The 13200-nt window shown below is 41.1% G+C and overlaps 1 protein-coding gene across 14 annotated transcripts in view; it reads right to left on the bottom strand.

Moving 5' to 3' along the window:
- Window positions 1-5751: 5751 nt before the first annotated feature.
- Window positions 5752-13200, bottom strand: part of DOCK7 (dedicator of cytokinesis 7) — a 141513-nt gene continuing 134064 nt past the window's right edge. For 9 of the 14 annotated variants that reach the window (XM_073357471.1, XM_073357472.1, XM_073357482.1 and 6 more), the window contains 4 exons: window positions 11956-12099; window positions 9729-9835; window positions 8491-8658; window positions 5752-7107 (listed from right to left, as the gene is read on the bottom strand). In XM_073357471.1, the coding sequence (XP_073213572.1) occupies window positions 7056-7107; window positions 8491-8658; window positions 9729-9835; window positions 11956-12099 (471 nt within the window). In that variant the 3' untranslated portion in view covers window positions 5752-7055. Of the gene's footprint in view, window positions 7110-8490; window positions 8659-9728; window positions 9836-11955; window positions 12100-13200 lie in introns of all 14 variants that reach the window. The other 5 variants (XM_073357467.1, XM_073357468.1, XM_073357469.1 and 2 more) reach the window with 1 other exon arrangement.

Genomic DNA, 13200 nt, shown 5'->3' with positions numbered 1-13200 from the left:
ATTTTGTCTGAGATGAATAGATCAGATTATGTGTTTGAGAGCTTCTATAGCTCTGGCATTACTCTCTCTCCAATAGTATGGCACAAACACATTCTGCTTCTTTGATCTTTCCTCAAGGGATAAATGTTAACTAAAATTGCTTAGTTATGGCTTTTACAATAACAAGATAATTACACTGGACAAAATTTAAGCCCTTATGTGAACAGCATTTCTGATCCATCTCTTAAGTTTTAAGGCCTACAGTAATTCATATGTTAAACTGTCAATAGTCAAAGGAGTTTACCAATAAACTTTAGGAAAAAGAAGAATAATTTGTCCCAATTAGGACTAGGGTGTTTGCCGGCAAAGGCAAAGATTATTTTGAATAGGTGCTAGAAGAAGTCACTTAAGGTAAGATTCTGCTGTTGTCTGCCAGAGTCTGCCAGAGCACCTTAGTAGTGTTCTGGATCGTTCTTATTAGGGGCAAGGCCACCGTAGATGGACCCTCTGGGGCAAGGATGTCAACCATCAGGTCTGACTCTTCCGTGACTTCCTCTGCCTGGAGATTCAGGTTTAGGGCCACCCTCCTAAGAAGGTCTTGGTGTCCATTGCCGGAAGTGGGGTGGTGGTGTCCACCACCGCCTAGTCTGGCGAGGAGGAGGCATGTGGGACAGGGTCTTCCTGCCCTTCTGGCTCTCTGGAGGCTGGGTCAGGTACTTCAGAGCCCCCCGGGTGACTGGAGGTGGCTCCAGTACAAATGATGGTGCTGGTTCGGGCGCTGCACCGGAGTGTGACAGCCCAAAGTCTCTGTCTCGGGCGGGGTCCCACGGAGCCCTGGGGGTGTGGCAAGCCAGCAACGTTGCTGAGTCGCCTGTGCCCGACTACTGGGGGGGCAGAGCCCAACAGTGCCAGGGAGCGGTACCAGGGTGATGGTGAGCGGTGCCGTAACATCATGGGCTTGCCGCGATGAAGAAGCAGGGGCGGTGCCGCCATCACCATAGGCAGTGCCGAGATAGATGCTGCAGCCAGTGCCAGCGTCGGAGCTGCTGACAGGGCCTGAGCTTGCGGAGCTGGAGCTCGCATGTGCGGGGCTGGGGTCTGCAGCATCATGGCAATGAGGTCCCGTGCAGCCTCCTAGGTATCCGGCGTGGAGGGGAGGTCAAGCTCTTCCTCCAACTCCTCCCAAGTTGGGGAGTCCACCAGCACCGGACTCAATGGTGCCGGGTTTTGAGGTCCAAACCGTGGGTGTCCCGCTGGAGGACGCATCCCGGTGGAATCCCCTCGTGGCTTCTTGACTGGTGAACAACCCCTGTCCGTCTTCTTTTTCTTATGCGGCACTGGGGCCTGTGAGAGGTGCCACCTGGTAGCACTGGCCTTACGAGCTAGGGAGCAGCGCCGTGCTCCTTGGAGGAGTCTTTTCTCGGTGCTGGGACATCCCTCGCCGGGGCGCTGTGCACCGATGATGCAGGTGCTGTTCCGGTGCCAACTGGGGACGGAGGGCTGACTCCATCAGAAGGAGCTTTAAACAATAGTCCCACTCTCTCTTAGTCCTGGATCTAAAGCACCTTCAAATTGGGCACTTATCCGTCTGATGGCTCTCTCCTAAGCACTTGAGACAAGCAGCATGCGGATCGCCTGTGGGCATAGGTTTCACACACCTCTCGCATGCCTTAAACGCCTGTGACCAAGGCATGCCGCGGTGCTTGGGGAAACCGCCCCAAAGTAAGCCCAACTAACTACAAACGACTATATAACTAATAACTATTTACAACTAAGAAAAGGGAACTACGAGGTAGGCACTTGCGAATGCAAGAGACTGAGCTGCTCCAATGAGGGTCACTGGTGGTAAGAAGAAACTGAGCAGGCGGTGGGTCAGCAGGGACCTATATACACCGCCATGAAGGCGCCACTTCAGGGGTCTCCACAGCTGACCCAATGGGTACCGCTAGGGGAAAAACCTTCCGATGATCATGCACACAGCGCACACATACACCTATTGGAATGCACATAAGCAATCACTCAAAGAAGAATAAATTCTACTCTGCTCTTAACTGGTGTTAGCTAGATATCAACAGTGAGTTCATGAGAATTGTACCTATGTATCTGAGGGCAGCATTGGGCTTAATGAAACACACACATCCCGTTATGGCAAACTAATCTTTAAGTGAATGTTTGTTCTCTATGTGGAAACATCATTGCAAGTACTAGCCAGAACTCAATCCAGTAGCTCTGGGCAGAAAAGAGGTATTTGTTCACAGATTAAAGGATTTACAGGCAATTGGAGTGGGAGGATTAAAACAAAGAATCTATACTATTTTCTATTCTGTAACCCCTCTGTGGGCTGGCATTTTACAAAGCCGTGGTAAAAGCACAATATATATTTTACATCACACATAATCCTAGAGATTAAAACTTCAAAAGGTACTATCATTGACAACTGTTGAGGGGACGCAGGAGTCCACTAATCAATTAGGAAAGACAAGGACTAGAACTCAGCCCTTACTGTTCTAACATATGAAATATCCTGCATTCTTTGAAGTACAATGAAGTCCTTTCCTGATTAAATCTAGGCTGAAAACCATCTTCCTATCAAACACTTCATTATGACTATAGTGGAAGATGTCATATTTTCCAGTCTGCTCTTAAAAGTATGATGCATACATAATAGGATCAGTAACTTATATCTGTTGTCATGACAGTGGGGGACATGGAAACTTTATAGAAAAAAATCATGTCTGGAGCATTCTCCATAGAGAATTATAGTATGCCCTCATTTCTAGCTCATATTTAAAATTATCCTTGTGTAAGGAATTAAAACTATAAGTTAGCCTATGCATCACAAAAGAAAGGGTGATAAAGCTTTAATCAAACTTCTGCAAAACTAAAATTATCTTCAAGGTGGGTAGGGCCCCTAGTATGATTTAAACATAGCTCAGTTGTGCAGGGAAAATAGGATAAAAATCTATTAATAAACATGCTTCAGCCTTGGAGAGATGTATGTCTGTAGTGTTACTGAGGAACACATTTAAAGGTGGCTTGGTAAATATACTTATGCTAATATAAGCTCTTTATTATTTGAATAAGTCTATAATGAGTCTTTTTCAAAAAGAGAGAAAAATCTGGCTCTGCATACCTCTTGATGCCTTCTTTCTCCACAGTAGGTATCAACAGAGTGACTGAATTATTTGGTCTAAAACAAGAATTGTCCAATTTGTGTATAATCCTACCCTGCAAAACTGGCACAATCAAAAAGCTCCTAAATATAAAACATCCTACCACACAATCCTACAACACCTAGTGTAGGGCTCACTTAATTTCAGCCTGCAAATGAAAATACATTTTGGTCCATAAAGGGATTACAGCCCTGAAAGACTGTTTCCTTAATATATGTCCTTCAATCAGTCGCAGCCACAACAGGATATTGAAACAATAATTTTACATGGAACAAAGACTACAATACAACCAATGCTAGATCCAGCTCTCTTCCATAATTACATGCAACAGCTGTAGAGAAACATCTTCATTTATAAACAATCAAGCATTTTACATGAGCCTACTGAATACTGACTATGAATGAAAAATATCCTCTGGCACAAGTTTGGAACAGATCTATCAGATGCTTACTCGCCTAAAGCCATTTCTACCATTCCTGAAATGTCAATTTGCAATAGTTGAACAAATGCAGTTTTAAATTACTCAGACTATTGTTTCTCTGCAACTGAAAATAAATAGGTCAGAATTACTATTTGACTTTACAAAATGATACATACGGTAATTCTCCATCACAATTTTTAGATTAATCATCTAAATATAAAATCATCTAAATATAAAAACTGTCTGAATCTGGGATAACCTCTACAGATTTACACTGACTTGGGGTCCTAGTTTTACACCCATTGTAGTTAGTGGAAGTCTTTCCACTGATTACAGTGGGTTTAAGATTGGACAACGTCCCTTCACATGTGAATGTATAACAGAACATTGTATGTAATGAGTTAATTATTTTGGGGCTATTTACCTTTCCTTCTTGATTCTTAAATATCTCTACAATGTAGGAAGAAAATAAGTACTTGTGGCACCTTAGAGACTAACAAATTTATTTGAGCATAAGCTTTCGTGAGTTACAGCTCACTTCATTGAAAGCTTATGCTCAAATAAATTTGTTAGTCTCTAAAGTGCCACAAGTCCTCCTTTTCTTTTTGCGGACACAGACTAACACGGCTGCTACTCTGAAATCTACAGTGACCTTTATATTTAAGTTGCCTAACATTTTCCATTATAAAAGGTTCTTGCATCCTTTCTGCTACAAAAAGTTCTTGAACCTCATTTTTTGCTGCCGGCCTTTGAAATTGGCTTGGAGAAAACCCCTTAGGCTAGAGAAATGCATTTTCTTTGGCCATAAAATTCCATTCAGATCTAGCGGAGATATAAACTGTTAAAAATAATTACTTCTGTATAACTTGTGTTCTTCAGAAAAATTTTGGCTGCCAAAGTAATCTTCTAAAGATAAGACAAATGCTGTTCAATTTTTAACTTAAGAGAAAAAAAAGGCAACACAAAGAACATACAATAAAATTATGTTAAAAGAAAGAAAAGGAGTACTTGTGGCACCTTAGAGACTAACAAATTTATTAGAGCATAAGCTTTCGTGAGCTACAGCTCACTTCATTGGATGCATACAGTGGAAAATATAGTGGGGAGATTTTATATGCACAGAGAACATGAAATAATGGGTGTTACCATACACACTGTAACAAGAGTGACCAGGAAAGGTGAGCTATTACCAGCCAGAAGAGTACCCAGAAGTCACCTACTACAGGACAGGCCTAACAAAGAAAATAACAGAACGCCACTGGCCATCACCTTCAGCCCCCAACTAAAACCTCTCCAGCGCATCATCAAGGATCTACAACCTATCCTGAAGGACGACCCATCACTCTCACAGATCTTGGGAGACAGGCCAGTTCTTGCTTACAGACAGCCCCCCAACCTGAAGCAAATACTCACCAGCAACCACACACCACACCACAAAAACACTAACCCAGGAACCTATCCTTGCAACAAAGCCCGTTGCCAACAGTGTCCACATATCTATTCGGGGACACCATAATAAGGCCAAATCACTTCAGCCACACTATCAGAGGCTCTTTCACCTGCACATCTACCAATGTGATATATGCCATCATGTGCCAGCAATGCCCCTCTGCCACGTACATCGGCCAAACCGGACAGTCTCTACATAAAAGAATAATTGGACACAAATCAGACGTCAAGAATTGTAACATTCAAAAACCAGTTGGAGAACACTTCAATCCCTTTGGTCACTCGATTACAGACCTAAAAGTGGCAATTCTTCAACAAAAAAACTTCAAAAACAGACTCCAACGAGAGACTGCTGAATTGGAATCAATTTGCAAACTGGATACAATTAACTTAGGCTTGAATAGAGACTGGGAGTGGATGGGTCATTACACAAAGTAAAACCATTTCTCCTTGTTTATTTCCTCTCCTACTGTTCTTGTAAAGTGCTGGAAATGGCCCATCTTGATCATCACTATGAAAGGTCTTCCCTCCCATCCCACCGCCCCCCGCTCTCCTGCTGGTAATAGTTCACCTTTCCTGATCACTCTCGTTACAGTGTGTATGGTAACACCCATTGTTTCATGTTTTCTGTGTATATAAAATCTCCCCACTATATTTTCCACTGAATGCATCCGATGAAATGAGCTGTAGCTCACGAAAGCTTATGCTCTAATAAATTTGTTAGTCTCTAAGGTGCCACAAGTCCTCCTTTTCTTTTTGCGGATACAGACTAACACGGCTGCTACTCTGAAACCTGTTAAAAGAAAATTATTTAGATTTCAAAATCCAACACTCAAAAATTAGGAGACAGGATTTATAGTTGCACAAGCAACCTTAATTGTGCCCCCTTGTGCATATGCAGAATGATTTAGTTACACTATCATATACCATTATTTTTATAGGACCCCTCTCTCAGTGCATAAGTTGGAAACATAAAGAGACAGAATTAAGGTTGCAAGGCAACCATAAATATGGGGTTTCTTGATTCAGCAACTTAAATAACTTTCTTTAAAATGTAGTTTTCTTGTATGTAATAAAATATAAACTGTAATTTCTACTAAGCACCAATGGTAATTATATGTATATTTTATTTTAACTTATTTAAATGTGTATGTCATTTTCTTCCAAGATGTGTTTTTATAGATAATTATAATAAAAAGATGACAATAAAAAGTAGTTTTACCTCAAGCACACTGCAAGAGTCAACTATACACATGAGGGGACTACTATGCTGTAACTGGGTTTCCTGGTTTAGTAGAAATTACAGTGTAACCAAGACCGTAGCAATACGTCTACTTTACCAGTACAGAAGAAACAGGTTAGAGTAAGTGGTAACACATTCGTATGTACCACAAAAAGTCATTATTTTAGGAGCATACGTAAAGTTATTTTTCCTTGCAGCAGTCTTCATCAAAGATACAAAAACAAGTTGGAGATGATATGGTCACTGCACTCATTTAAGAATTGTTGGCTTAAGACTTACCTTTCTTTTTAGCTTTCTCAAGGGTGATGAGCTCCGAAGTCCAACACATGGTGAATTAAAATGTAAACATTCACATATTTAATAGTACCATTGAAATAACCAGCACTACATTAAAAACTCTTCAAAAATGCATCTGCAAATGCGCCTAATATAAATTAAATAAATGAACTAAAAAGGAAATAAATTTAACATTAGGTAATGCTATAAATAATGATAAATGCATTTAGTGTACCTTTGAGTCATAAAAATGCCTTAAAAACAGGTAAGTTTACAGCATATCACCAGTATTTTGCATACCACTGCCATTATTTTTTTTAAACATCAATAAGTCAACATTTGACAATTCAGAATAATTTTTGGCCACTTAACACTTCAATGTAAGGAAGTAAATTGTGTGTACGTATGGAGTCCAGGACGAAGTCCAAGTTTTATTTCTCAATAAAACTTCTTTGATTCCCAACGTTGATAACATGGTTCGCTCTTTTCAATACCTTAAAATGAAGTACATTTTTTAAAACTTGTTTAGATGTCCATTTTGCGAAGGCTCATTCTGCTGAAGGAGTCTCTGGGGGGGGGGAGGGGAGGGGAGGAGGAGAAAAAAAACAAGATAAGCTCACATTTTCCATTCTAAGTTAAAAAGTCCATGCTCTCCATTAAGATGAACAGTGCTTTTCTGTACATGATTTCTATCTTTGCTAACTTGCAAAAACTGACTTGAATTTTTAAAATTAGTTTGCTAATTTGGGTTTGCATTTTGAGAACATTTGAGTGATTTTGTGTTTTATTGACATGAATATTCATAAATATTCAGAGATTATGAAATTCAGAGGGACAGCACAAGCTCTGGGCACCTCTTAAATCCTATGGGAAATTTCACTCACGAAACATATTTCTAAACGTCGTGTGAGAAGATCAAATCTGAAATTCATGTGCATGAGCATTTGTGGCAGAAGGCCTCATAAGATCAGCCAGCCAGGGAACAGAACAGAAACAAAACTATGTGATTTACCTGACCAATTAACAACAAACTACAAATAGCTCAAATAAGGAATACTCAGAGAATGGTTCAGGAGCCATCCACAGAGTTGAGAACAAGAAAAATTTTGAATGATGATGAAACTGGAGGAATGGCAATTAGGGATAAAGAGAAGGCTAATTTCCAGAATTGCCAAGCATGCCACTTCTTCAATAAGCAAGGAATGTGTAACAGGAGACACTTAACCACTATCCTGTTCTCGGGATTGTAGATTGAGGCCTGCCATTTGCAAGGGATTGTAGTAGTTTTGGGTGGATGCTTTTTACCCTAAATCCACTCCAGGAACTGCATGCAAATTCCACTTGCTCAATCATAATATGTGCACTTGTTAAAATCAGCTCTCATAACACTAATCGTGTAAATGGCTCCTGACCTGGTTGATAAAATAATTAATGATTGTATGTTAAAACTCATTGCAGAGGAATGGAAATGGTCAGTCTGCTTCAGAAAGGTCTCCCAACATGGACAACATTCACTGGCTTTCTAATGTGAAGCTCTACAATCCATACTGTGCATCTGCTAGGATACTCACCCCAGGGGTTCTTTAGCTACCACTCAGGGGATCATTGGGCTTCACTCTCTGAAATTTTAGGTACAGAACTGACTGGACTTAGAGGAGGAGTGGTCTTGAACCTGCTATGAGGAAGGAGCATCCTAATGGAATGAGGAAAAGGAGGCCATACCAGAAAAATCTGCAAAGGCAAACTGGCCAACCAATACATCCTGAAGTGCAAGACACATGGGGAAGGGGAGGGACCCACCTGCATTTCCTCTTGAAAGATCTATGGTAAGGAAAGTGGTTTTAAACACTCCCATGCCTATGTCCTCTTTATGCCATATCATTCCAGCTGAGTTTTTGTTTTTAAACATTACCCAAGCTAGGGTGAAATAGAGTAAAATTAACATCCACCTGTGGCAAGCGACAGGCAAAACTGCCTTGTATAACTGCGGGATCTTTCTATTTATCAAGGGCTGGAGCGCTTCCTTGAGCCGGTGATAGTTCCTTTCAAGCTCCCGCTGATATTCCTTTTGGTCTGGACCTATCAGGCTTTTGTTTTTGCGTAACGCATCTTCACACCTAGAAAACAAAATTTTGTAAAACTCTGGCAGACAACAGCCTGTTAATTTATTAGTATGAGAGCATTTAATACAGTTCTCCTGGCTTGACACTTAATATCCTCTATCTTGTCTTTTGGGTAATAAGAACTCAGCTTATCTGGTTGGTTTCCTTGGGGAGAGGATAGTGAGTCACATTTCCATTTCCATTTTATTCATAGAGTTGTGATTCATTTTTAAGTTTAATTTGTTCTCTTATAACATTTCTCCTCTGTGAGGAGGAATGGAAAGTTTATCTCCACAGCCATTTTCAGTCCAAGGGGGTTTAAAGATGGATGTTTTCACTGTCAGCCCTAGGAAAAGATTATCAAGCAGCTGACTATTAAATGTTCACTGTGAACGCTAGTATTTTGAACGATGTAAATTAAACAACGTGTCTAAAAAGGAATTGATAATATCGATGGCACTTTATTTCATAATGAATACCCAAGCTGCTTCTGGATCTACTAGCTCAGAAGAGGAGGGCAATATTGTAATTTCAATTATTTTCACCAATTGTTTAAATGCTTGTGAGATTTAGTGCTGGATTGAGACTGCAATTCTCTTTACCAACAAGGAAGGAAAAATATAGCAGCGGCACACGTCCTCAGAGAACTCTGCCAACATGCTTCAAAGCCACTTGGAGAGGGTAATTCAGCCTCCCTGCCAAATCAACAGTTTGCCTTTTCTGTTGACACTATCAATAAAGATATTCATTAGTGCCAATTATGGTAGTAGGGTTTTTGAGATGAGGACACCTGTCCATAAGGAACTCAGCCGAGACCACCAATTCATTTCACATACACACCCATGCCTAATGACTTGGGCCACTTGACAGTAGTTCTCAGAGACAGATGGCACGAAGGAAACAGAAAACACATTTTTTAAACAGGCTTGTTCCTTGAACAGAGCAAATGGTGAGTACTGTATCTTTTGCTACATTACAAGTGTATTCTTTTAACAGGCACTGGACACCCCCTTATATTGCTATATCAATTTCTGTTTGATGCACTGAAAGGAGTTTTTGGAAGGAGTTTGAAGCCAACACTCTACCTTTTTGTGAAGTCTTTGAAACAGAGCCGTAGTTTGTTATGGTGTCTGAAGAGCTTTGGATCATTGGGTATTTCAGACAAGAAAACCTGTGCAACTTCTAATGGTCCCTTTAGGAGTAGAAGAGAAAATAGTAAGTTTCTCTGCACTGCCTGTCATATCCATTGGAGAGATTTCTTACAAAAAGGAACTTTCATAAAATGCAACATTCCCTTAGAGCAGCAATCTCAAACTCAAAACATCATGAGGGCCACGTGAGGACTACATTGGCCTGAGGGCAACATCACTGACACCTTTCCATATAAAGATACAAAAGCCCCCCCTCCCGGCCCCGCTCCATCCCTTCCATGAGGCCCCGCCTCTTCCCACCCCTTCCCCGTCCCCATTCCAACCCCTTCCCCAAAGTCTCCACCCCAACTCCGCCCCCTCCCTGCCCCTATTCCAACCCCTTCCATGCCTCTTCTCCGCCTCTTCCCCTGAGCGTGTGGCTCCCCACTCCTCCCCCATCCCTCCTGGAAAGCGCTAAGCGCCGCCAAACAGCTGTTTGGCGGTGGGAAGCGCCTGGAAGTAGACAGGGGAGCAGGGACGCGGCACGCTGCGGGGGGGGGTTGGCAGGTGAGGGGAGCTTGGCAGGCCGCAGCAAATAACTCTGCGGGCCATGTGTTTGAGACCCCTGCCTTAGAGGATGTTTCTTGGTGAATTGTGTCTTCTAAATTCAGAGTAAATCACCAACTATCGTGACAAGTGAAAGCATCTGTTTGCTCAACATAATCTTTAAAGTGTGGGTCTGCTTTTGGAAAGTGACTGTAAAATACATGAGATTCCACATTTATTCTTTCTCAATGGCTTTTAAATCAAATGTGCTCAGTTGTCAAGTAAACAGACATTTAACACTGAAAACTGAACCAGTACAGTAGTTGTTTGCCAGCCCTGCAAAATGAACATAGGGTCTGAAACTCAAGTTATAATTTTTCTGGCTTGTGCATTAGTAACGATTCTGCAGGCAAAAATCTTCCCTCATCTTTTACCTATGCAATTGTATTACTTTCAATTCCATTGATATTGCAGAAACCAAAATACAATCCAGCTCACTCACTCTTAGCTTTGGTAGCTGTGCAGGGCTAACCAGAGTGAGAAATAGCAATACTTATTTTTATCAAAAAAGCAAACAGATCATCATTCAGGATACCAACAAGCAGCAGGTCAGCTGACTAAGATGGGCCAGTTTCACATACTCACTGTATTGATCATAACCACACTTTCAACAATTGCCACTCAAATCCTAAAATCGGTGATAGTAACTAGTCCAGAATCAACATAAAATTAATCTTGCATATGTGGTTTGGGCTGTAATCTTACGGCAGAGGAAAGGATATTCACCAAATCCATCATTTAGAGTGAGGTACTGTAACCTATTATTTACCACCTCACAGAAACATACAAAAAGCTCACTGGGGTTCCATCATTCAATTGTATTTGCCATAACCTAGAGCATTTGGACAGGAGAAAAATTTCTCTGGGAGCAGTTGTATTGGAAGTGCCCCCATTCTATGGTATGCTTGGTTTTAATTCAGGGCACTGCAACTATTTTCTACCCATAGTTGACTTTCTGTTGCTGAGGTTCTTGAGTGCTGTGTTCCCTCAACGACAGAGAGAGTAAAATCTTTTTGTAACCTCTCTGGATTTTCACTTCTCCCCTGCTAGACTATCCCTAATGCTAAAGGTGTCCAGTCTTTGCAACACAAAGGGCTACAGTGGCAATTTGCCAGGATCACAATGCTGCCTCTCATTTGTAGGGTGACAACAATTTTAAAAACCAAACTATAATTACTATTTACAGAGAACGAACAATATGCTCAGTTTTGTGCAAAACACAAAGGAAGGTACCAAACCATCACAGTAGCCACTTTCACTTAGGACCTTGATAGATGAAGAGAAATTGTATGTTGTTTACATTCCCCAGCAATAAAAACCTTCAGTTGATCTGCTCTGTCCACTTCCTGCAGAGACCAAGCTTCTGGCTGCTTGATATTTTCATTGGTACTTTAATTCTGCTACTAGCTGTCAAGTATGTTTCTAAAGTGACTGCACATTTTTAAAATTAAACAAAACAAATCCAGACGAAAGCGGTTTCCACTGACACAACTTTAAGCCTCCACCATGCTTGAACATCCAACTGAGTGATATGCAATATCCGAGTGTGTTTAAAGCACAATAAAGTGATTCTCACCTGATTTACCGTTGTACCTACTGAACCTTGCAGCACCATCTGGAGCATCTTTGGGTCTGCTGGATCTTGATGAGTTGCAAAAGCTAATTCCTGTGTTTTTTTCTGCATGTCCTCTATGGCAACTTCGATGGGTGTCAAAATTATCTGCAGAGGCAAACATTAGCCAGAAATCCGTGGACTGTATTTTTTTTTTTATCATGGCCAAGATTTTCAAAAAGAGGCACCTAAAACTAGGCTCCTAGGGTGGGATTTTCAAAAAGCACCTATGTGACTTGGGAGCCTAAATCCCATTAGAAGTTAATAGGACTGGTGCTCTGAAGTCACTTTGGTGCTGTTGAAAATCCCATCTCTAAATAAGGGTCCTAAATAAGTGACCGGATTTTCAGAAGTGTTTCTGTGGCTGGATGCTCAGAGCTTTTAAAAATTAGGTCCCTTGTGCCTGTTGCACCACATTGTGTTCAATCAACCCACATGCAAGAAATTGCAGGATTACAGCCTTATTCAGGTACCTAATTATGCATTTAGGACCCTGGCTGTAGGTTCCTGTAGTGGAAAATCTTGTCTTAAATTATGTTGGGGACAATTCTTTCTATTAATGGCAGGCTTCTGAAATAAGTGAGGGAGGGACCCAGTGTAATTGCAGAGGTGGAGCACATGTTCCTTGAGCAAAATGGCAGAGATATACATGGCAGACTGAAAGCTTGTCTACATACACAGACTTGTACAAATTCAACTTCAGGGATGATTTTAAACCAGTTCAAATGGCTATGTGGACACACTTACTTTGGTTTAAAACAGCCTCATTTTGGTTTAGTTTAAATTGATTAATTAAATAAACAAAATAAGCTAAAATAATGAGTGTTTCACCGAGGAGTTTCCACTGGTTTAAGTTTGTGTATAGAAATGGCCTCAGATAGACTAAGGTCTGAAATACTCACAAGGAACAGAAACAGCTGAGTCTGGCCTCCTCAACGGAATGATGTAACCACAACTGTTAAACTTGTAGGAACTGGCTTTGTCATTCGGGATGACACCACAAAGCCTCTAGCTTTGAAGGACAGCCCCTCCTTCTTTATTTGATTCAATACATGCAGCTGTGCTTTCTGGAGCACACAAATGCCCATGATGCAGATGAACCGCTAGTGAAAATGAGTCAATCTGCCATCCAACAGGCTAAAGTTTCATTCTTTATCCCCTGCAAATTGTTCCAATAAGAACCTCTTTGTAATGTTTTAATAAAGCAGA

The sequence above is a fragment of the Lepidochelys kempii genome, chromosome 8, assembly GCF_965140265.1.
Source record: "Lepidochelys kempii isolate rLepKem1 chromosome 8, rLepKem1.hap2, whole genome shotgun sequence".
NCBI lineage: Eukaryota > Metazoa > Chordata > Testudines > Cheloniidae > Lepidochelys > Lepidochelys kempii.
This window is presented reverse-complemented; position numbering and strand designations above follow the sequence as displayed.